This window comes from Myotis yumanensis, unplaced genomic scaffold, assembly GCF_028538775.1.
Source record: "Myotis yumanensis isolate MYYU_CA2020_CCGP unplaced genomic scaffold, mMyoYum1.0.hap1 SCAF_2, whole genome shotgun sequence".
NCBI lineage: Eukaryota > Metazoa > Chordata > Mammalia > Chiroptera > Vespertilionidae > Myotis > Myotis yumanensis.
Genome location: NW_027223753.1, coordinates 1,919,602 through 1,939,699, shown reverse-complemented (window position 1 = coordinate 1,939,699; position 20,098 = coordinate 1,919,602). Strand labels below are relative to the sequence as shown.

Below are 20,098 nucleotides of genomic sequence, written 5' to 3'. Positions count from 1 at the left end.
GGACATGGGTGACTCCAGGGGCCGGGAACGTCAGCACCAGCTCTGGACGCTGCTCACACAGTGGCCGGCCCTGCCCTGAGCGCACAGCCCTGCGCCCGAGGGATGTGCCCGCTCAGCCTCCCGGGTCCTGGCTCAGGCTGTGCGAGCGGCACTGGGCTCGGCTGCCTCCTGGCACAGCCCCGGAGCCTCTGGAACGTTAGAGCGTGTGCAGCAGCGTGGGGCTCGGGGGGCTCGGGGGCTGTGAGGCTGCACAGGGACCTGGACCCCCTCCACCTGCGCCCACCTGCCTGTGATTCCTTCCCCGTGGGCCCTGGTGGGCTCAGTGCTGAGTGCCTCTGGGCCCGTCCGGGGCGCTCTGCCGTCTGGAGGGCCTCTCCCCCAGCTCTGCCCCGGCCCCGCCTGGGCTCCCAGCCCCCGTCTCGGTGAGCCTCGCGCCTGCCAGCGACGCGCTCTGGTTCCTATTAGGCGTCCTGGTGCTGGGAAGGCAGAGCCAGGCGGGCTGCCCAGGCCACGCTCGGAAAGCTCGGGGAGGGGGGTGCTAGCCCAGAGCTGTCTCAGGTGAGGCGGGCGCGTCCTGGGGGTCCGGGCAGAGTCGGGGGTGGGCGGGTGGGGAGGAGGCTCAGGCCAGCTATGAACAGGGGACAGAGCCATTTCTGCCACCCCCCCACCCCGCACCCTCCTCTGCCCCCGGGGCTGGCTTGGCCCCGAGGGACCCTCAGTGCAGGCGCCCACCCTCTCGCCCCGCGTGGGGAGCGGCCGTGTCCCGAGTGCCGTGTTTGGCTTGTTTCAAACACACTTGCTTTGAAGGGAGCTTTGCTGTTGGCAGACGCCGTGGCAGGGGCCTCCCTGGGCGCCCAGACCACTCACGTGCTCCGCGTGCAGCCGCGCGGCACCAGCTCCCCTGGCCTCGGCGCTCTGCCCCCGCGGTGCCAGGCGCGTGCTCCTGGCCCCCAGACTTGCAGGGCGTCTCGGGGTGAAGCCCTGGCCCCCGCGGCCCCAGGTCTGTGCGGGCACACAGGCGCCGCATTCCTGTGGGTTTGCTCTGGGGTTCTGGGCCGACGCCTCCCTAACCACGAGGCCACTACCAGAGACTCGGTGGAGCTGCCAGAGGCCCCTGCCACCAGGGCACCCGCCCGGCTCAGCACCTCCCCGGGCCCGGCCGAGCTTCTCCCTGTGGGCGCCTCACGGAGGCCTGGACCAAGGTTGTCCTGGGCCTGGGCCTGGGGTCCCGTGCTCTGTGGCCGTTCCCAGTGTTGTCCCCTCAGCCGCTGGAGGGGCGGGGACTGTGTGAGCTCCGGTTTCGAGTGGGGCCCGGGCTGGGGTGGGCAGGAGGTGCACTGGTCTGTCAGGAACCAGGGGCCAGGCCTGTGGGCCATGACCGCTGTCCATGGCGGCTGTCCACGGCCACCCCACGCCTGGCCCGATGACCAAGATAGTGAAATGTCTGGGCCTCCACCACCCCTGCTGGCCTGCCACCTCCTCCAGGGGGCCTTCTGGCCTGCTCTGCCTCGGAACCCTGGACACCCTGGATCCCACGGGTGCTGGGCGACACCTGGCTTTCGCTGAGAGGCCAGTCCTCAGGCCGGTGGGGTCAGAGCACCCAGAGACGGACTGCGCCCCGCAGCCCCTGCGTGTGGGCCGAGAAGGGGCGCCTGGGAACCAGACAGGAGGTGTTGCCCTCTCGAAGCCCCGGCCTCTGGGATGGCGGTGGGAAGGAGGGGCTCAGAATGGCCCTGAGGTCGTGCCACCGCCTGCTCCGCGGGCCCCTGGGTCTCCCGTCCTGGGCTGACCTGGGCTCTCTGCGCCCCCAGCCATCAGCTCCTGCGCCGTGGGCAACGGCGGCTGCCAGCACGACTGCGTGCAGCTCACGGTGACGCAGCACCGCTGCCAGTGCCGGCCCGAGTTCCAGCTGCAGGAGGACGGCAAGCGCTGTGCCCGTGAGTGTCGCCGGCCGGGAGGGGGACCCGCAGCCTGAGCCCGGGCAGCGGCAGGCAGCACGGCCCGCCCTGCAGACCAGCAGGGAGGACGGGGCCCTGGGGCAGCCGGGAGCCCTCGGGGTCCCCAGCCTCCCACCCTAATCTCTCCCCTTGGCTCTCTTCCTCCGGGCGGTGGCCGCAGGCAGAAACCCGTGTGCGGACCGGAACGGAGGCTGCATGCACACGTGCCAGGCGCTCCGGGGCCTCGCCCACTGCGGGTGCCATGCTGGCTACCAGCTGGCGGCCGACCGCAAGGCCTGTGAAGGTGAGGCGCCTCCCCGGGGCCAGCCCCGCCCGGGGCCGCTGTAGAGGGTCTGTAGAGGGCCCGGCTGCACCGGCTGTGGGCACAGGGCCGGCCTTGGGTGGTGGCCGCTCCTCTGCACGGCTGGGGGCTGGGGGCTGGGGGCTGGGGGCTGGGAGGCGGGGCAGGACCGCATCAAGGCTGCTTCCAGCCCGAGCCTCATTTGGGCAGCGGTTGGCAGACTTCAGGCTGTGCTTTTGTTTTTGTTTATTTACTTATTTTTAATATTTTTATTGATTTCAGAGAGGAAGGGAGAGGGAGAGAGAGAATCATCAATGATGAGAGAGAATCATGGATCAGCTGCCTCCTGCAAGCCCCCCACCGGGATCGAGCCCACAACCCGGGCATGTGTCCTGACCGGAATCGAACCCAGGACCCTTCAGTCTGCAGGCCAACGGTCTATCCACTGAGCCACACCGGCCGGGGCTGCTTTTGTTTTTAGATGTTTCTGACGTCACTAAGCAAGACCTGCTGATTAGAGAGACGAGAGGAAGAGAAAGGGAGGCGTTCCCTGTGCAGGGCCACCTCCCCTGTGGCCTCAGGTGTCTGGGTTTGTTACCCTGCGGGCGACGCTTCCTAGAACAAGCCGCCAACCCCGGCAGCGGGGCCCTGCGGCCTGCGTGGCGCCGGTTAGTTAGACGCCCCTCCCGGGGCTTTCGGGTGTCCCCGCTCCCCCGTGTGACCCGCAGCCGGCCGGATCGGCGTGGGAGGGTGGCCGTCAGGGACACCGCAGGTGTGGGAGCTCTGGGTGCGGGGACTGGTGGGCTCAGGGAGACGTCTTCATCCTGAGAATGGGGGGGCGTGACCCAGGCAGAGGCCGGGACCCTGGGCTAGGGGCCTGCTGCCCCAGAGGCTGGAGTGCTAAGGTCCTCCCGGCCCACGCTGCAGGGGCGTGGTGAGCATGGGTGGGCGAGGGCACAGCTGAGAGCCGGAGGGCGCAGAGGGGTGGAGCCGCTGCCATGCTGCTGGCAGGGCCGGCCCTGGGGGCGGGGGGGCTCCGGAGGGAGAGCTGGGTGATAAAAACGGGTGCTCAGAGGGGCCAGCCGGGACTGGAGCCAGAGCGGAAGGCAGGAGCGGGCATGAGGGGGCCCCTCCTGGCACAAGGGGCCTGAGCCCTGACCCGTGGCGGGTCCCTCACACCAAGGCACCGCCCCTGCCGTGTACCTTCGGGGCCAGCACCCAGAGCCTCCCCAATTCCCTCCCATCCAGACGTGGACGAATGTGCCGCGGGGCTGGCCCAGTGCGCCCACGGCTGCCTCAACACGCGCGGGTCCTTTAAGTGTGTGTGCCATGCGGGCTACGAGCTGGGGGCGGACGGCCGACAGTGTTACAGTGAGTGGACGGGGCCGGGGGTGGGCACCTGGGGTGGGAGGTGGTGGCAGCAGCTTGCTTTGGCCAAGCTCCCCTGTCAAGGACAGTGCTGGGCGTGGGGTGGGGGTTGGGGGGTGGGGAGTGGGTGGCCCTAGGAGGGCAGGGGTGTGGGTGGCCCTGGGAGGACGGGGTGGGGATGGGGAGGGCAGGGGGTGATCAGGAAGCCAGCCATGCCAGAGCCCAGCTGCCCAGGGCTCCCTGCTGCCTCTTTCCCAGCAGAGAGGACCTGGGGCCCTGGCCGGCTGCTGGGTCAGGGCCCACCCCGACGGGTGGGGGTCACTCAGGCCCCGTCCCACGTCCCTGGGTGGGTCTCGCTCAGGGATCGAGATGGAGATCGTGAACAGCTGCGAGGCCGGCAACGGCGGCTGCTCCCACGGCTGCAGCCACAGCAGCGCGGGGCCCCTGTGCACCTGCCCCCGCGGCTTCGAGCTGCACGAGGACGGGAAGACCTGCATTGGTGCGAACCGGCTCCTCCCGAGGCCGCGCCCCCAACCCTGACACCCAGGTCCCCGCCTGTCACACCCACAGCTCCCTCTGCCCAGGCCAGCGGGACAGAGTCCGGGGGGCTCCTCCCGCCCCCGAGTGACACCCAGCACTGCGGTGTGAGGGTGTCCCCACCCCGTCCCCAGTCCGGCCCACAGCAGCGGGTGGTCCTGTGGCCATGACATCTGTCCTGTGGGCGTCTGTGTGTGCAGGACAGGAGTGCCTGTGGGGGCCTGTGGGTGCGCGCCCTGGCGGGTGGGAGGGGTGTGCCCACAGGGTCCCCGGGTGCCAGCGGGCTCCTGTGTGCCCGCAGACGTGGACGACTGTGCGGACTCGCCGTGCTGCCAGCAGGTCTGCACCAACAGCCCGGGCGGATACGAGTGCAGCTGCTACGCCGGCTACCGGCTCAGCTCCGACGGCTGCGGCTGTGAGGGTGAGCGGGGCCCGGGCAGGGGCGGGGGCTGGGCGCCTGTCTGCAGGGACCTGCCTGCTGGCTCCCCACCTGTGGTCGCTGGTCTCTGTCACAGGGCGGGCGTCCACCATCACTCTGAGCCTGGGGAAGGCGGGAAGGGGGGGCGATGGCTGTGGGGGTGTCGCCTAGGCAGAGCCTCTGCCTCGGGCCAGCAGGCAGTGGGGCGGGAGGGGCCTCCCAAGGCCCAGCAGCCCGGTCTGCCCGCAGACGTGGACGAATGCGCGTCCGGCCTCGGCGGCTGTGAGCACCACTGCGCCAACCTGGCCGGCTCCTTCCAGTGCTCCTGCGCGGCCGGCTTCCGGCTGGACGAGGACCGCAGGGGCTGCACCCGTGAGTCTGCGCCCATCGCGTGGGGCCCCTCTGTGAGGGCGGAGAGCTGCTCCTGCCCCCCATCCCCTCCATGCTCAGCGTTCCTGCGGCCAGGAGGGAGCGGCCGGAGCGGGGGTCAGGCCCTCAGGTCCTGGAGCCTTGTGTGTCCGAGAAATAGGGTCAGAGAGCAGCTGGGACCCCAGCCCCCAAGACCAGGCGGGCGGGGGAGGGCAGCAGGTTGGGCCCTGGGTGGGCTGGGGCTGGGGCTGGGGCTGAGGCTGAGGCTGGGGCTGGGGCTGGGGCTGGGGCTGGGGCTGGGGCTGGGGCTGGGGCTGGTACTGAGGGGGGTGGAGGCCCTGAGGAAGGGCAGCAGGGGCTCAGGGCCTTTGTGTCGCGCAGCCCTGGAGGCGCCCGAGGGGGACCCCGACGGCCGGCTGCCCTTCGTGCGGCCTCTGCCCCACGTGTCGGTGCTGGCGGACAGGCTGCCCCACCTCTTCCAGGATGATGATGTGGGGGCCGAGGAGGCGGAGGAGGCCGAGGCCCGGGGCGCCCTCTCCCTGGAGGAGAAGTTTGGTGAGCAGGGCCCCCAGGCTTTGGATCTCGGGGAGGCGTCCAGGGCCCCCGAGGACCCTTCTGACCTGGGTGTGGGGGAGGGACCCCTGTCATGGCCCTTAGACCACGGCTCAGAGGTGCAGCCACCTGCGGAGTTTGCACAGCGTGTCAGGGGCTGAGCCTGGGCCAGACGGGCCCCAAGTTCCCGGGGAGGCCCCCCCAGGCCTGTGTCTTCTCCCACCTCCCACCTCGCCCTGGGGCTTTCATGGACATCCCTGGGCCCTGGAGCCGGTGGGTCTGAGCCCTCGCCCTCGCCCTCGCCCTCGCCCTCGCCCGCAGTCTGCCTGGACGACACCTTCGGCCCCGACTGCAGCCTGACCTGCGCTGACTGTGGGAACGGAGGGGCCTGCCTCCCGGGCCTGGACGGCTGTGACTGCCCCGCGGGCTGGACTGGGCTCGTCTGCAATGAGAGTGAGGCTGCGTGTGGGGGGCGGTGGGGGCGGGCCTGGGCTGGGCAGCCCGTCCAGTGTGCTCCTTCCTGGGCAGGGTCCACTGGGCACCCACTCTCCCCTCCACCCACTCACTCACGTGTTCAGTGTCTACTGACCACCCGCCCCGTGCCAGGCGTTTGCCCCTCCCAGTGGGCGGGGCTCCCTCCTCTGTCCGGGGCCTGCCCCACGCCCCACCCCACGACCCCAGACCCCCAGACCGGGTAGCCCTGGAGGTGTGGTCTCGGCCTTGGTGCCTCCGGGCGTCTGCCAGCTGAGAGTGCCGCTGGGGAAGGTGGATGCCGGCGTCCGAGGGACAGCACGTGGTCCCAACCGGGGACCTCTGCCTTGCGTGTGGGCGTCAGGGGCCCGAGCGTCATGCGTGTTGTTCTGGGCGGTTGCTTCTGAACTGGCGGCTCAAACCCCAGGGGGGGCCGCAGTGTCCCTGGAGGGGCTCTGGGCCGAGCCCTGCTGCGGCCGTGACCTGGGCGCCCCTGTTCCTGCAGCCTGCCCTCCGGACACCTTCGGGAAGAACTGCAGCTCTGCCTGCAGCTGCCAGAACGGCGGGACCTGCGACCCCAGGACGGGGGCCTGCCGCTGCCCTCCCGGCGTCAGCGGCGCCCACTGCGAGGACGGTGGGTGCAGCTGGGGGGCGGGACGGGAGGGCAGCGCCTCTCGGCGCCCGCCTGGCTCTCTCCTGGCCGCCTTTCTTCCGCGGGAGGGGGGCAGTGACACTGGCCGTGCCCCGGTGCTGGGCGCTGGGCCCCTCGGGGCGCCTCCGGGGACTTGGGGGCCAGTGTGAGTGGACGCTCACAGGCCCCGCTCCCCAGGCTGCCCGCAGGGCTTGTACGGCAAGCACTGCCGGAAGAAGTGTCACTGCGCCAACCGGGGCCGCTGCCACCGCCTCTACGGGGCCTGCCTCTGCGACCCGGGGCTGTACGGCCGCTTCTGCCACCTGGGTGAGCCCCTGTCCCGGCGCCCGTGTCCGAGGGGCGACCGCTGCGCCTTCCCGCCCGCAGCAGGCGTGGGATTGTCTGTTCGCTAGTGCAGAGGAGGCTGGGGGGTGAGGTCTGGGGGGGGCCCCAGCTCAGGCGGGGGGGGCTCCCTCAGAAGCTCCTGGGGTTTAGGCTCATCTTGGCTTTGGAGCTTCCTGGTGGCACCACGGGCCCTGGGCCTGGGGGGGCTGCAGACGCCGGGAGGGAGGGGCGGGGGCTGCGGGGAGAGGCGGGTGGCGCTGAGCGGCTCAGTCCCAGCAGCTCTGCAAAGCGCTTTGTGAGAGGGGAGAACACCAGGACCCAGAGTTTCCCAGCTGGGAAGTGGGGCGCCTCTGGGCAAATTCCGGAACTTCACTGAGACCCGGGTCACCAGTGCTGGGGAGGTGTCCCAGGGACACAGCCCAGCAGGGGTGTGGGGACCAGGATCGGGGGAGGCGGGCACAGCAGAAGGCCCGTCATGTCTGTGGGTGCAGCCTGCCCGCCGTGGGCCTTCGGGCCGGGCTGCTCGGAGGAGTGCCGGTGCGAGCGGCAGAACACGCGGGCCTGCGACCGGAGGGACGGCAGCTGCTCCTGCAAGGCGGGCTTCCGGGGCGCGCGGTGCCAGCACGGTGTGTGCCCGGTGCCCAGAGCGGGGTCCTGGGGCCGGGTGTGGGGTGCTCCTGGAGGCTGGGTGTGGGGTGCTCCTGGGGGCGGGTGTGGGGTGCTCCTGGAGGCTGGGTGTGGGGTGCTCCTGGGGGCGGGTGTGGGGTGCTCCTGGGGGTTGGGTGTGGGGTGCTCCTGGGGCCGGGTGTGGGTGCTCCTGGGGGCTGGGTGTGGGGTGCTCCTGGGGCCGGGTGTGGGGTGCTCCTGGGGCCGGGTGTGGGGTGCTCCTGGGGCCGGGTGTGGGTGCTCCTGGGGGCGGGTGTGGGGTGCTCCTGGGGCTGGGTGCCCAGGTACAGGGGGTGCTCCTGGGGCTGCTGAACCCCACAGCCCCTCTCTCCTCGCCCCCTCAGAGTGTGAACCCGGCTTCTTCGGGCCGGGGTGCCAGCAGGCGTGTGCCTGTGCCCCGGGCTTGGCCTGTGACCCTGTCAGCGGTGCGTGTGGGAAGCAGTGTCCAGCCGGCTTCCGGGGGGAGGACTGTGACCAAGGTGAGCGGCTGGTCCCTGGCACCTGGGGTCTGGGGGCGGTGCGGTCGTTCCACACCTGGGCACTGGGCACCGAGCTGCCACCTGGGGTGCCACCTGGTGCTGCCCTTACACCACCCCCCATGCACCTGTGAAGATGGAGGTGCTGGGGTGGGGGCTGGGGGTGTGCCCAGGGCCCCGCCCACAGAGGGCCGATGCCTGTGCCAAACTGCTCCGTCCCCCTTCCCTCTTCCTCCCCCCTTCCCCCACCACGGGAACGTGTGCTGAGTGCGTCGGTGCGGAAGCTGGGGGCAGACTCCTCCCGGGTGGCCCGAGCCGGCCAGACAGGCAGCTGCTCCTGGGGTGGGTCCCGGAGCCGAGCCTGAGCGGGTGGCGCGGGCATGGGCGCGGGCATGGGTGTGGGCAGGAGGGACGCCCTCCCATGGAGGCTGAGGCCTGGGACCCTGTCAGTGGCACAGGGCGGTGGGCGAGGCGGGAGGCTGGACCCTTACAGGCCGTGCAGGTGATGGCAGGGCCCTCAGTGTACGTGTCGGGGCTGCTGCGGCCGAGGTGACGGCGCCAGCAGGGTGCCCTCCCTGGGCACAGGGCCCTCAGTGTCCATGGCCCCAGGTGGGCAGGAGCTGGGGGGTCCTTGGTGTGAGTGGTGTGACCGTGGCCCGGGGCAGCCGGCTTGAGCTCCCCCAGCCGCAGGCCTGTCCCCTCAGTCAGAGCCGCCCCCCAGTGTCCATCTCTGGAGAATGAGGAGGGGCAGGGGTCGGCGTCCCCTCTGCACCCAGGCCGCGTCCCTCCCGTGTGGGGGTCCCAGGACGCCAGTGGTGACCCTGCCAAGGGCTCTGGGTACAGCAGGGCATGTGGGACCCCGGCAGGACCCCGTTCCAGCCCGACCTTGTCTCGGAAGAGCTCAGGTCTGGGCTGCATGCGTCTGCGTCCATCTGTGGAAGCGACACGGGACCCGGGAGCCACACAGGCGGCCACTCGTGTCCTCTTGATTCCTCTCCACCCCACCCCCACTCACGCCCAAGCACGCACACGCACAGGAGGACACACACACATGTACATGCACACAAGCATACACACACACGCACATGAGCATGCACATGAGCACACACACAAGCAGTACACACACGCACACGAGCACGCACACACATGCACACGAGCACACACACGAGCACACACACACATGCACACGAGCACACGCACAAGCACCTACACACATGCACAGGAGCACACACATGAGCACGCACACACACACGCACATGTGCAGCTCACGCCCCGCCGCCCCCAGCGCTGTCTGCGGGGACTAGGAGGGCCCCAGCCCTTCCCGCTGGTTGTCTTATTCTTTCTTTCCCTTTTTTCGTCAAAAGCCTTCGGTGCCCCAAGGATGAGCCACAGGAAATGACACACATATTTTTACAGACATGATGCCCCTCCCCGCTGTTGTGAGGTCTGGAAAGTATTACGGAGCCAAACTCGCGTCTGCCCCCAATTAGTGGAGAGGAGATCCCGGGGCCGGGTGGGGCCACATCAGCTGCTCCGTGGGCCTCCCTGCCTGTGGCCTGCAGCGTGGTACCTGTGTGTGCGTGTGTGCGCGTGTGCGTGCGCATGTGTGTGCATGTGTGTGCTCGCCAACTGTGCCTGTGCCCATGGTGGGATGTGAGAGGGTCCCCAGGGGCTGGGTCTTTGTGACAAGGTTCCCTGGGGGGGTCCTCTGTCCCCATCGGGGCCCTGGAAGGCCTCAGGCCTGGGACCTACCCTGTCCCAGCTCGGGCTGGTCCTAGCTGTCAGCCCACGTGGGCGTTGTGCTCAGTGGTCTGGTTCCTGGGGTGCGGGGTGCGGGGTGTGGGGTGCGGGTGCGGGGTGCGGGGTGTGGGGTACGGGGTGCGGGGTGCGGGGTGCGGGGTGTGGGGTGCGGGTGCGGGGTGTGGGGTGTGGCCTTCCCAGGCCTGGAGGACGTCCTCCCACCTCAGGGGGCAGCTCCCACCAGCCCGGGCAGCTATGGGTGCACAGGGCTCTGCACCGCCCTCACGGGTGGGGTGGGGATTAAGGTGCCCAGGCTCTTCCCTCAGGCCCTCCTGCAGCTGAGCCCCGGGGCCACTGCTGCCCAGCACCCTCTCCCCCCCAAGGTGGGCGGGACTCTGCGGGTGTCCCGGGGCCCGGGGATCCAGGTGGCTGGAGGGAGGGCAGAGCTGGCCGGTCACCTGCTCCTGGTCCCTCACCAGGGTTCTGGGTGCCCAGCCTAACCCTCTGGCAGCCCCCCCCAGGCCCTGCCAGCTGGGCCCTCCCGGCGGCACACCCCTCCCCTGTGCTCCAGTTCCCTGTCCCCTGCCCACTCCTGTGACCACCCGGGGGACCCCGCTGTGTCCAGCAGCCCCGCTGGGCCAGGGGGCAGGTGCCAAGGGTGGGGGCCCGAGGGGAGACGGGCAGATCCATGTGGGGGTGGCTGAGGCCCTTCCTGCCCCCACAGACTGCCCGGCGGGGACATTTGGCCTGAACTGCTCAGGATCCTGCTCGTGCGGGGGGGCCCCCTGTGACAGGGTCACGGGGCAGTGCCTGTGCGCCCCTGGGCGGACGGGGGATGACTGTGGGGCAGGTGAGTGGCAGGCACGTCTGTGGCCCCCTCGCTTCCCTGGGCTGGACCACTGGGGGCGGGGGCCGCCCCAGGCCGTGTTCGCAGACCCCAGCCCTGGGCTGTGCTCGGGAGCCCTGACCCCGGTCCGTTCACAGAGGCTCTGGGAGCCCATGCTGGGCCACCCTGCGGCCCGGGGGCCGGGTCTGTGCTGCCCTGAAGGCGGTGCCAGCAGAGGGGCCCTAGGAGCCCTGGCCCTCGGGGAAGCTCGGCCCCAGAGCCCAGCCCTCCCCGAGGGGCTGTGGGCCGCCCTCCAGGCTGCTGCTACTCCCTGGGGGTCTCCTGGCCGGTCGGGCCCCCTGGGGCGGGGCTCCTCTCGGGTGATGGCACCCCGTAGTCTGCACCCTGCAGCCAGGAAGGGGCCGGGAGTCCCCCTCCTGTGCACGTTTGGGGTGTGGTGCTGAGCCCGGGGAGACTGACGCACCATGGTGGGGGCCCGGGGGCTAGACTGTCCCGAGGGCCGCTGGGGGCTCGGCTGCCAGGAGATCTGCCCCGCATGTGAGCACGGCGCTGCCTGCGAGCCCGAGACCGGAGCCTGCCGGTGCCGCCCCGGCTACACGGGCAGCCGCTGCCAGGACAGTGAGTGCCCCTGCCGACCTCAGCCCCCGGAGACCTGCGGCCCCCCCACACTCCCCCTCCCGACCCCCCCCCGCGGCTCCGCACCCCCCCCCCTCAGTGTGCCCCCCACACCCCCCCCCTCAGTGTGCCCCCCACACCCCCCCTCAGCGTGCCCCGCACACTCCCCCCCCTCAGCGTGCCCCCCACACTCCCCCTCCCCCCCCAGAGTGCCCCCCACACTCCCGCCCCCCTCAGCGTGCCCCGCACACTCCCCCCCCTCAGCATGCCCCCCACACTCCCCCCCCTCAGCGTGCCCCGCAGGCTGGTTTGGGCCCGGCTGCCACATGAGGTGCTCTTGTGCCAACGACGGGCACTGCCACCCGGCGACGGGACACTGCAGCTGTGCCCCCGGGTGGACCGGCCTCAGCTGCCAGAGAGGTAGGCGCCGCTGTCTGGCACCCTCCCCGGGAGAGGTCCCCACAGGCCCAGCAGCCCCCCCACCTCCATGGTGCCCCGGGCTCTGCTGGGCCCGGCTGGTGACGGCGCTCTGTTGCAGCGTGTGACAGCGGGCACTGGGGCCCCGACTGCAGCCACACCTGCAACTGCAGTGCCGGCCGCGGGAGCTGCGACGCCGTCAGCGGCCTGTGTGTGTGCGAAGCCGGCTACGGGGGCCCGCGATGCGAGCAGCGTGAGTCCTGCCCGCCCCAAGGCTGTCTGTGTGCACACGCACCCCCATGCACACAGACACACCCCACACATGTACACACCCCCGCACATGTGCACCCATGCACAGACACACATGTGCACACCCCACACATGTGCACCCATGCACAGACACACATGTGCATGCCCCACACATGTACACACGCCTGCACACATGCACGCCAGCACACATGTACATGCCCCACACAATGTATACATACCCACAGGTGCACCCCGTGCGCACAGGCACACGTGTACATGCCACACACATGTATACACACCCACACACGTCCCCCATGCAAGACACACATGTACACACCCCACATAATGTATACATGCCCGCGTGTGCACAAGCATGCACACATATGCATGCATGCACACCGTGTAACAGATGCACACATGCAAGTGTTGGGGAACCTGGCCCTGCCCTCTTCTCCCCAGAAGAGCAGGGGTTGCTCCCCTGAACTCACCAGCTCCCCTCCCAGCCCAAGCCCCCGCCTCCCACCCCCTGGGGCTCGGTGCCTGCGCCTGCCCCGGGGGCTGAGGTGGTGGCTGTGAGCGAGGCCTGGGGAGGGGAGGGACATGGGGTGAGCCCGGTGCCCTGGGGCAGGGAGGGCAGGGGAATGGGGGTGAGGGACATGGGGTGAGCCCGGTGCCCTGGGGCAGGGAGGGCAGGGGCATGGGGGTGAGGGACATGGGGTGAGCCCGGTGCCCTGGGGCAGGGAGGGGCTTCTCCATTAGCCAACCCCAAACCCTTGGTCTGGGGGCCGCTGGGATGGCGGAGGCCCAGGCAGGATGGGGGGGCGGTGGCCTCACTGTCACCCAGTTGATGGCGGGCGGGGCTCTGTCTCCCAGGGTGTCCCCAGGGCCACTTCGGGCCGGGCTGTGGGCGGCGCTGCCAGTGTGAGCACGGGGGCGCCTGTGACCACGTCAGTGGGGCCTGCACCTGCCCCGCGGGCTGGAGGGGGACCTTCTGTGAGCGAGGTGAGCGGGGCGGGGCCAGGGCCGGGCGGCCAGGCGTGTGGACGGGCCTGGTGACCTGGCCGGCTCCCCGTCACCGCCCACTCCTGCAGCCTGCCCGGCCGGCTTCTTCGGACTGGACTGCCGCCACGCCTGTGACTGCGCGGCCGGGGTGCCCTGCGACGCTGTGAGCGGCGCCTGCCTCTGCCCTGCTGGCCGCCTGGGCCCCCGCTGCGCCCAGAGTGCGTGAGGCCTACCAGCCTGGGTGGCATTGAGGGGCGGGGGGCGGTCACTGTGCCAGACCCGCTCCCGGGGCCTGGCCTGGCTGTCCGGAGCTGCCAGGTGGCCACCCCGGCACACCGCTCGCCCACGAAGGCCAGCATGGGGGCCCCTGTGTGTGGCCCCCCTGAGTCAGGGGTCCTCAAACTTTTTAAACGGGGCCAGTTCACTGTCCCTCAGACCGTTGGAGGGCCGGACTATAGTTTTAAAAAAAACTATGAACAAATTCCTGTGCACACTGCACATATCTTATTTTGAAGTAAAAAAGCAAAACGGGAACAAATACAATATTTGTATTTGCATGTGGCCCTCGGGCTATAGTTTGAGGAGCCCTGAGTGATGCCCAGGCCAGGGAGGGGCACGGCGGCCACAGCGGCCCCGGGGCCCAGCTGCTCCTCCCAGGGTCTGTCTCCCCAGGCCCCTGACTGCCCTCTTCTGCAGCCTGCCCAGCCCTCACCTACGGGCACAACTGCAGCCAGGCCTGTTCCTGCTTCAACGGGGCCTCCTGCGACCCAGTGCACGGGCAGTGCCACTGTGGCCCTGGCTGGACGGGTCCCAGCTGCCTGCAGGGTAAGTCTGGGGTCTGGTTGTGCTCCCTGCTCCTGGGTGGGTGCCAGGCTAACCTGAGGGCAGCAGGGTTGGCTGGGGCCCTGGCACCCGGGGGAACGAGGGGAGGAAGGAGGCGCTCAGGACCCAGGGCCACGCCCTGTAGCGCTGAGCCCCCCCAGCTGGGTGGCGAGAACGGGGGAGTGGGGGGGTGGAGGGGGGCAGGTTGTCCTGGGAACAGTGGTGGGCGGGGGTAGAGACCTCCCTAAGGCGGGCTCGGCTGGGCCTCCTGCGGGGAGGGGGCCGCCCTGAGGCCTGGCTGTGGGTGCTGCACGCGCTGCCCTCTCCCCAGCCTGCCCCGCGGGCCTGTTCGGGGAGAACTGCCAGCTCGCCTGCCTCTGCCGCAACGGGGGCACCTGTGACCCCGTCTCCGGCAACTGTACCTGCGCGGAGGGCTGGGCCGGCCGGGCCTGCGAGCAGGGTGAGCCCCGGTGGGCAGAGGGACGAGGGGCCCAGGGCTCTGTGGGAGCCGGGCTGGCACCCCAACGGGCCCCTGTGCAGCCCCACCCTCTGTGGCCAAAGCTTCCCGCTCAGGGGGAGGCAGCATCTGGCGTGTGGCCTGGGGCTGCAGCGTGACCAGCTCACCTCTCCTTCCTGGGGGTGGGATCTGAGGCTCTGGGTGCAGAGGCATGCGGGGGGGGGGGGGGGGCGGGGGGGGGGCGGGGGGGGGCCCAGGGTCATGGCCCGGCCCCAGGAGGCGGGCCCTCACCTGTGCTCGCCCACAGAGTGCCTCCCCGGGCGCTTCGGAGCCGGGTGCCAGCGCAGCTGCAGATGCCTCCACGGCGGCCTCTGTGACCCGCACACGGGCGGCTGCCTCTGCCCCGCGGGCTGGACGGGGGACACGTGTCAGAGCCGTAAGTGGGCGAGGCTGGGCCGGTGCAGGGCGGCCCTCAGCCGGGCGGTCGGCCGTCCCGTCGGGCGGGGCTGCGTCCCAGCTGCCCGTCCCCTGGGGCCCAGCCCTCCGCTGTCATCCCGCAGCCTGTGCCCAGGGCACGTTCGGGGCCCGCTGTGAGGAGCGCTGTGCCTGCCGGCGGGGCGCCACCTGCCACCACGTCACCGGGGCCTGCCTCTGCCCCCCGGGATGGAGGGGCCGGCGCTGTGACAGTGGTGAGCCCCCAGCCCTGCCAGCACCAGGGGTGGCCTGTCACCCGTGAGCCCTCCAGGCCAGTGCTGGCCCTGGGCTCCCCACCCAGCCCGTGCCTCCCGCAGCCTGCCCGCACGGATGGTTCGGAGAGGCCTGTGCCCTGCGCTGCCAGTGCCCGCCGGACGCCGCCTGCCACCACGTCACCGGGGAGTGCCGCTGTCCCCCGGGCGCCACCGGGCCGGGCTGTGAGCAGAGTAGGTGACCGAGCGGGTGGGCCTGGGTGGCGGGTGCTGGGTGCCTCCTGAAGCTCAGGCCACATGTCCCCCTGAGCCGGGCCCCAAAATCTCCTGCCAAGAGGGGCCACGGGGTGATGGGAGGATGTCTGCTCCCCAGCCTGCCCGCCCGGCACCTTCGGGGAGAACTGTGGGCACAAGTGCCAGTGTCCCGGCGAGAACCAGACCTGCCACCCGGCCTCCGGGGCCTGCGTGTGCGCCTCGGGCCACCACGGGCCCGGCTGCCGGCAGCGTGAGTGCTGGGACGGAGCTGGGCCGGGGGCTGGCAGGGGTGGAGGGCGGGGACGTGGGGGGCTCTGCTGGGAGGCCCAGCCCCTCACCCCTGGCAGCCGCCCCCCACCCCCTGCAGGGTGCCCCCACGGGCGCTTCGGGTCCGGCTGTGAGCACCTGTGCGGATGTCTCAACGGCGGCTCCTGCGACGCGGCCACGGGCACCTGCCGCTGCCCCCCGGGGGTCCTGGGGCCCGACTGCAGCCTCAGTGAGTGGCAGGGGGAAGGCGGGGGCTCCTCCTGCGCTTCGGTGGGCGGGGCCCCCCAGTTTATAGGGAGGACAGCGCCCTGCCCACCTGCCTCCCTGGCCCTCCCCTCGGCCCCAGGCCGGGGGAGCTGGGATGTTCCTGCAGGCTGCGTGCTTCATGCTGTGTGCGCGCCCCCCCCCCCCCCCCCCCCGTCATGCCCACCAGGGTGGCGCACAGAGGCCAGCGGGCATCCTGCCGAGAGCAGGGCCTTCCCCTCAGTCACGCGGGGACTCTCCATCCATCTGGGGTCCGTCTGGGATGCCGTCTGGGATCTGTCTGGGGTGCTGGCTGGGCTTGGGGGGGGCAGTGAGTCACTGTCGCTGCGGAGCAGGCTGGGCCCCAGCAGCACCTTCGGGGCTGGGAGGTGCCCGAGCCGGATGGGGGGGCAGAGGAGCAGGGAGCAGGCAGTCTCCACTCTGTCTGGGCCGCACGTGGATGGAGACTCCGCCCTGCCCCCCCCGCACCCCCCCTGTCCCCACACGGCGGAGAGAGGGGGTCGGCCACCTCCCCCTTCCTCCCGCAGCCTGTCCACGAGGCCGATTTGGCGCTGGCTGCGCCCACGTCTGCAGCTGTGGGCCGGGGGCGACCTGCGACCCTGCAACCGGCACCTGCACCTGCCCCCCAGGGAGGACCGGCGCCCACTGCGAGCTCGGTGGGTGCCCTCGCCTGCTGCCGGGCGCCCGGGGTCACTGCGTAGCCACGGAGGGCGGGGGCGGTCTCTGGCGCGTTCACACCTGTGGCCAATGTAGAACCCCCCCCGCCTCCCGCCCAGTGCCCCAGGGGTCATTGGGCCGCCCAACACCCCCCGAGGCCTTCCCTTGACCGTGGCCGGCTCAGGCCATCAGGTTGCCGGTCCACGTCCTGTGTCCAGTGGGAGCCGAACAGGGTCCCTCTAGTCCCGCAGCAGGAGGGCCAGGTGGCCGTTGAGTTGAGGATGGAGCAGCCTCTGGCCGACGCCCCCTGGGAGTGGGGTCCTCTGTGCTTTCTGCAGGCCCAGGGGCTGGGCCCCGGGAGAGGGAGGCGTGGAGCACAGGCCGTGGGGGAGCAATGGGGTGGCCCTGGGGACAGTCGTGGGGCTCACACCCCCGATGGCATGCAGGTCCCATGGCCATGCCCAGAGCCCCTGGCAGGCCTGAGCCCTGCCACCCTCTGGTCCTCAGAAGGGCTGGTGCCGCCCGCCCCCCCCTCCGCCCCCCCGTTCTCAGCCGGGGGCAGCAGAAGGCCAGCAGCCCCAGACCTGGCTCCAGCTGGGCCTTGTCCTCACCCCCAGAGAAGCAGGGCAGCCGCGGGCCAATCAGATGAGGAGCAGAGTGCCGCCACCTCCCGGAAGGCTCCCTGACCCTACGCCCCTTCCCCTGAGTGACCTCAGCTCTGGGTCAGGCCTGAAAGGATGGACGGAGGGGCAGGACACGATTGGGGTCCCTCCCCGACCCGTGTGCCCGGTGCAGGCTGGGCCCGAGGGTTCCTGGGAAATGGTTGAGTGGATGTCGGGCCTGGTGGGGACGGGTCCCCAGCGTGTCCAGCCTGGGCCGGAGCTCCAATGGCGTCCGGCCTCTGTCTCTAGAGTGTCCCCAGCACCGGTTTGGCGCGAGCTGTGAGCACCGGTGCGCCTGCCAGCACGGCGGCCTGTGCCACCCCGCCAACGGCAGCTGCTCCTGCGGCCTGGGCTGGACGGGCCCGCACTGCGAGCTGGGTGAGTGCCCGGCGGCCGGGCGGCGGGTCTGGCGTGGGCTGAGGGTCAGCTCCCGGGTCCCCTGAGTCCGGCCAGTGCCTGAGGCCGACCTGCCGCTCTCCGCAGCCTGCCCCGCGGGCCGCTACGGCGCCGCCTGCCGCCTGGAGTGCTCCTGCCTCAACAACGGCACCTGCGAGCCCACCACGGGCGCCTGCCGCTGCGGCCCCGGCTTCTACGGCCAGGCCTGCGAGCACCGTGAGTGCTGGGGCGCTGGCCCGGCACCCCCCCTTCCCGCCTGTGCGGGGGTCTGGGCTCACCTGGGCTTGGGCGGGCCTAGGAGACTGGGCCTAACCCCAGGCTACTGGTGTCATATCGGAACCTGTGAACTCCCCCCTGATCCCCGTGTGTGTGTGGGGGGGAAGCCGGGCCTCGATGGGCAGCAGGGGGAGCCCAGACCCCTGAACCCAGTCCTTTGCTCACTCGGGTAAACTGAGGCAGGAACTCTCACCCGGTCTCCCTCAGCCTGTCCCCCTGGCTTCCACGGGCGTGGCTGCCAGGGGGTGTGCAGGTGCCAACATGGAGCCCCCTGCCACCCCGTCAGCGGCCAGTGTCTGTGTCCCGCTGGCTTCCACGGCCAGTCCTGCGAGAAGGGTGAGCGCCCCCCTACCGCACCCCTGCCCTGCCCAGTCGGGTGTGGGACGCGGGGAGAGCTGAGCCACTGCCCCGCCCCCGCCAGGGTGTGAGCTGGGCTCGTTCGGAGAGGCCTGTGGTCAGCGGTGCGACTGTGAGGGTGGGGCCACCTGCGACCCTGTCACCGGCCACTGCCTTTGCCCCCCAGGCCGCACGGGGGCCACCTGTGACCTCGGTGAGTCTGCAGTCCCACCGGTGGGGCACAGGTGTGGGTTCCTGGACCAGGACCTTGGTCCGGCCCTGCCTGTGTCGTGCCGGTCTGGGCTCGGGGGGCACCCTCTGCTCCCCGCTCCCGCAGGGTCCGCTGTCAGGGCCGCACCCTGTCCTCAGACCCCTACAGGCTTCCGAGAGACCTCTGCCGGGGAGGTGGGAGGAGACCCTCGTCTGCCCCCTCGGCCGGGACAGGAAGGGCGCCCTGTTTGTGGTCTTGACGTGGGTGCATCGTGACCGCCAGGCCCCCCTCGCCAGCCCTGGACAGGGAAGGACCTGGGGCTGTGGGTCGGACACGTGCTGGGACCTGGCGCTTTCCCACGGGAGAGCCCACGGGGCCGGAAACAGTGGAGGGTTTGCCCTCAGGACCCCACCAGAGGGGGGCCGGGCCGGGGCGGAGGTGGCTCCCGGCTCAGCGCTCCGCCTCCCCCTGCAGACTGCAGAGCCGGCTTCTTCGGGCCGGGCTGTGCCCTGCGCTGTGACTGCGGGGGTGGGGCCGGCTGCGACCCTGTCAGCGGCCGGTGTCACTGCGTGGACGGCTACACAGGGCCCACATGCCGCCAGGGTGAGTCCGGCTCTTGGGGAGGGAGGACGGGGACCCTGTGCCCCAGCCCCACCCTGGCCAGGCCCGCCCCTCCCCATGCAGTGCTGACCCGTCCTGGTGGTCTGGGGTTCCCATGGCTTCTGATGAACAAAATGTAACCTTGCAGCCCTGGACCTAGGAGCAGGGCTTGGCATGCTGGCAGCCCCAGATGTGGGCAAGGGCGGGCTCCTGCCACCTAGGGCCAGGCCTGGGCTGTGGTGCCAACCTTGCCAGTCTGGTGCTCAGGACATAATGTTGGCTGTGGCGGCACCTGGTGGTGAGACGTGGTACTGCACCAGAGGGCCAGACAGCCTTGGGCAGCCTTGACATTTGAGGGGATTGGGGGGTGCTGCCTGCCTGAGGCCCCTTGGGAAGACGGACAGGCAGGGCCTCGCGGCCCCCTGCTTTGGATGGGACCTGGCTAGTTCTGGGGTGAAATTCCCCTCCCCCCATCCAGCCTGAAGTCCCGTCTCCCAACCCTCCGTGCTGCCTGGACAGGGCCGGGCTGGGAACACTCATTGGGGGTGGGGCAGGAGTGGGGAGGGGGAGAGGCCCCGCTGTTTGCCTAGCGGGGGCTCTGCAGGCCTGGGTTTCCCTCACCAGTGCCACCCAGGGGTGGGGCACTAACATGAGGGGGTCTGTCTGCCTTCAGGTGGGCCCCCCCAGCTCCCTGGGATCCCGTCCCCAGCCCTGGGCCCAGGTAAGGGGCTGGTGGCGTTTGGTGCGTCGCTGGTGCCTCAGCAGACGGAGGCAGAGGAGGGAGGGTGTGGGCACAGGTGGGACTGAGCCTCAGGGAATAGCCTGGTGGCGGCAGGGAGGAGAGGCTGAGCAGGGGAGCGGGGGGAGCGCGGCGTCCCCCCCTGCACTGACCCCCCTTCCTCCTGTCCCTGCAGCGTCCTCACAGGCCGCCCCGCACAGACCAGCGCCCGGGCTCCGCCGCAGGGCAGAGGAGCGCTAGCGCAGCCGCGTGCCGCGTCCCCGTGCGGCCGACAGCACCCAGGGCCTGGAGAGCTCCCGTGGGGAGCTGTGGGCCAGGACTGAGCCCGAACCCTTCTTGCTTCCGCGGGCTGTGGACACGGCAGCCTCTGCAGGGACCTGCACCGGGCCTGGCCTGCAGGAGGCTCCACTGGACAGCTCTGGAGCAAGCGGACTGGCCTGGCTGAGGAGGCCCCGCCCGCCCTGGGGGGGACTGCAGGAGGGGTGGCTGCAGGTGCAGGCAGGCCGAACCTGCCCTCCGAGCGGGCTCT

The 20,098-nt window shown here is 71.0% G+C and overlaps 1 protein-coding gene across 1 annotated transcript in view; it reads left to right on the top strand.

The window, feature by feature from the left end:
* MEGF6 (multiple EGF like domains 6) overlaps positions 1 to 19,894 on the top strand; it is a 68,864-nt gene extending 48,970 nt beyond the window's left edge. Inside the window, exons 6-38 of the mRNA XM_070403104.1 lie at positions 1,812 to 1,937; positions 2,119 to 2,241; positions 3,487 to 3,609; positions 3,968 to 4,105; positions 4,445 to 4,564; positions 4,811 to 4,933; positions 5,312 to 5,485; positions 5,804 to 5,935; positions 6,459 to 6,587; positions 6,783 to 6,911; positions 7,421 to 7,555; positions 7,940 to 8,074; positions 10,536 to 10,661; positions 11,145 to 11,276; positions 11,565 to 11,693; positions 11,812 to 11,943; positions 12,813 to 12,941; positions 13,031 to 13,159; positions 13,638 to 13,766; positions 14,095 to 14,223; positions 14,528 to 14,656; positions 14,781 to 14,909; positions 15,012 to 15,140; positions 15,280 to 15,411; positions 15,529 to 15,657; positions 16,220 to 16,348; positions 17,261 to 17,389; positions 17,495 to 17,623; positions 17,891 to 18,019; positions 18,105 to 18,233; positions 18,705 to 18,833; positions 19,504 to 19,551; positions 19,745 to 19,894. Of these exons, the coding sequence (XP_070259205.1) occupies positions 1,812 to 1,937; positions 2,119 to 2,241; positions 3,487 to 3,609; positions 3,968 to 4,105; positions 4,445 to 4,564; positions 4,811 to 4,933; positions 5,312 to 5,485; positions 5,804 to 5,935; positions 6,459 to 6,587; positions 6,783 to 6,911; positions 7,421 to 7,555; positions 7,940 to 8,074; positions 10,536 to 10,661; positions 11,145 to 11,276; positions 11,565 to 11,693; positions 11,812 to 11,943; positions 12,813 to 12,941; positions 13,031 to 13,159; positions 13,638 to 13,766; positions 14,095 to 14,223; positions 14,528 to 14,656; positions 14,781 to 14,909; positions 15,012 to 15,140; positions 15,280 to 15,411; positions 15,529 to 15,657; positions 16,220 to 16,348; positions 17,261 to 17,389; positions 17,495 to 17,623; positions 17,891 to 18,019; positions 18,105 to 18,233; positions 18,705 to 18,833; positions 19,504 to 19,551; positions 19,745 to 19,809 (4,157 nt within the window). The 3' untranslated portion in view covers positions 19,810 to 19,894. The remainder of the gene's footprint in view (positions 1 to 1,811; positions 1,938 to 2,118; positions 2,242 to 3,486; positions 3,610 to 3,967; positions 4,106 to 4,444; positions 4,565 to 4,810; positions 4,934 to 5,311; positions 5,486 to 5,803; positions 5,936 to 6,458; positions 6,588 to 6,782; positions 6,912 to 7,420; positions 7,556 to 7,939; positions 8,075 to 10,535; positions 10,662 to 11,144; positions 11,277 to 11,564; positions 11,694 to 11,811; positions 11,944 to 12,812; positions 12,942 to 13,030; positions 13,160 to 13,637; positions 13,767 to 14,094; positions 14,224 to 14,527; positions 14,657 to 14,780; positions 14,910 to 15,011; positions 15,141 to 15,279; positions 15,412 to 15,528; positions 15,658 to 16,219; positions 16,349 to 17,260; positions 17,390 to 17,494; positions 17,624 to 17,890; positions 18,020 to 18,104; positions 18,234 to 18,704; positions 18,834 to 19,503; positions 19,552 to 19,744) is intronic.
* The last annotated feature ends 204 nt before the right edge of the window (positions 19,895 to 20,098 follow it).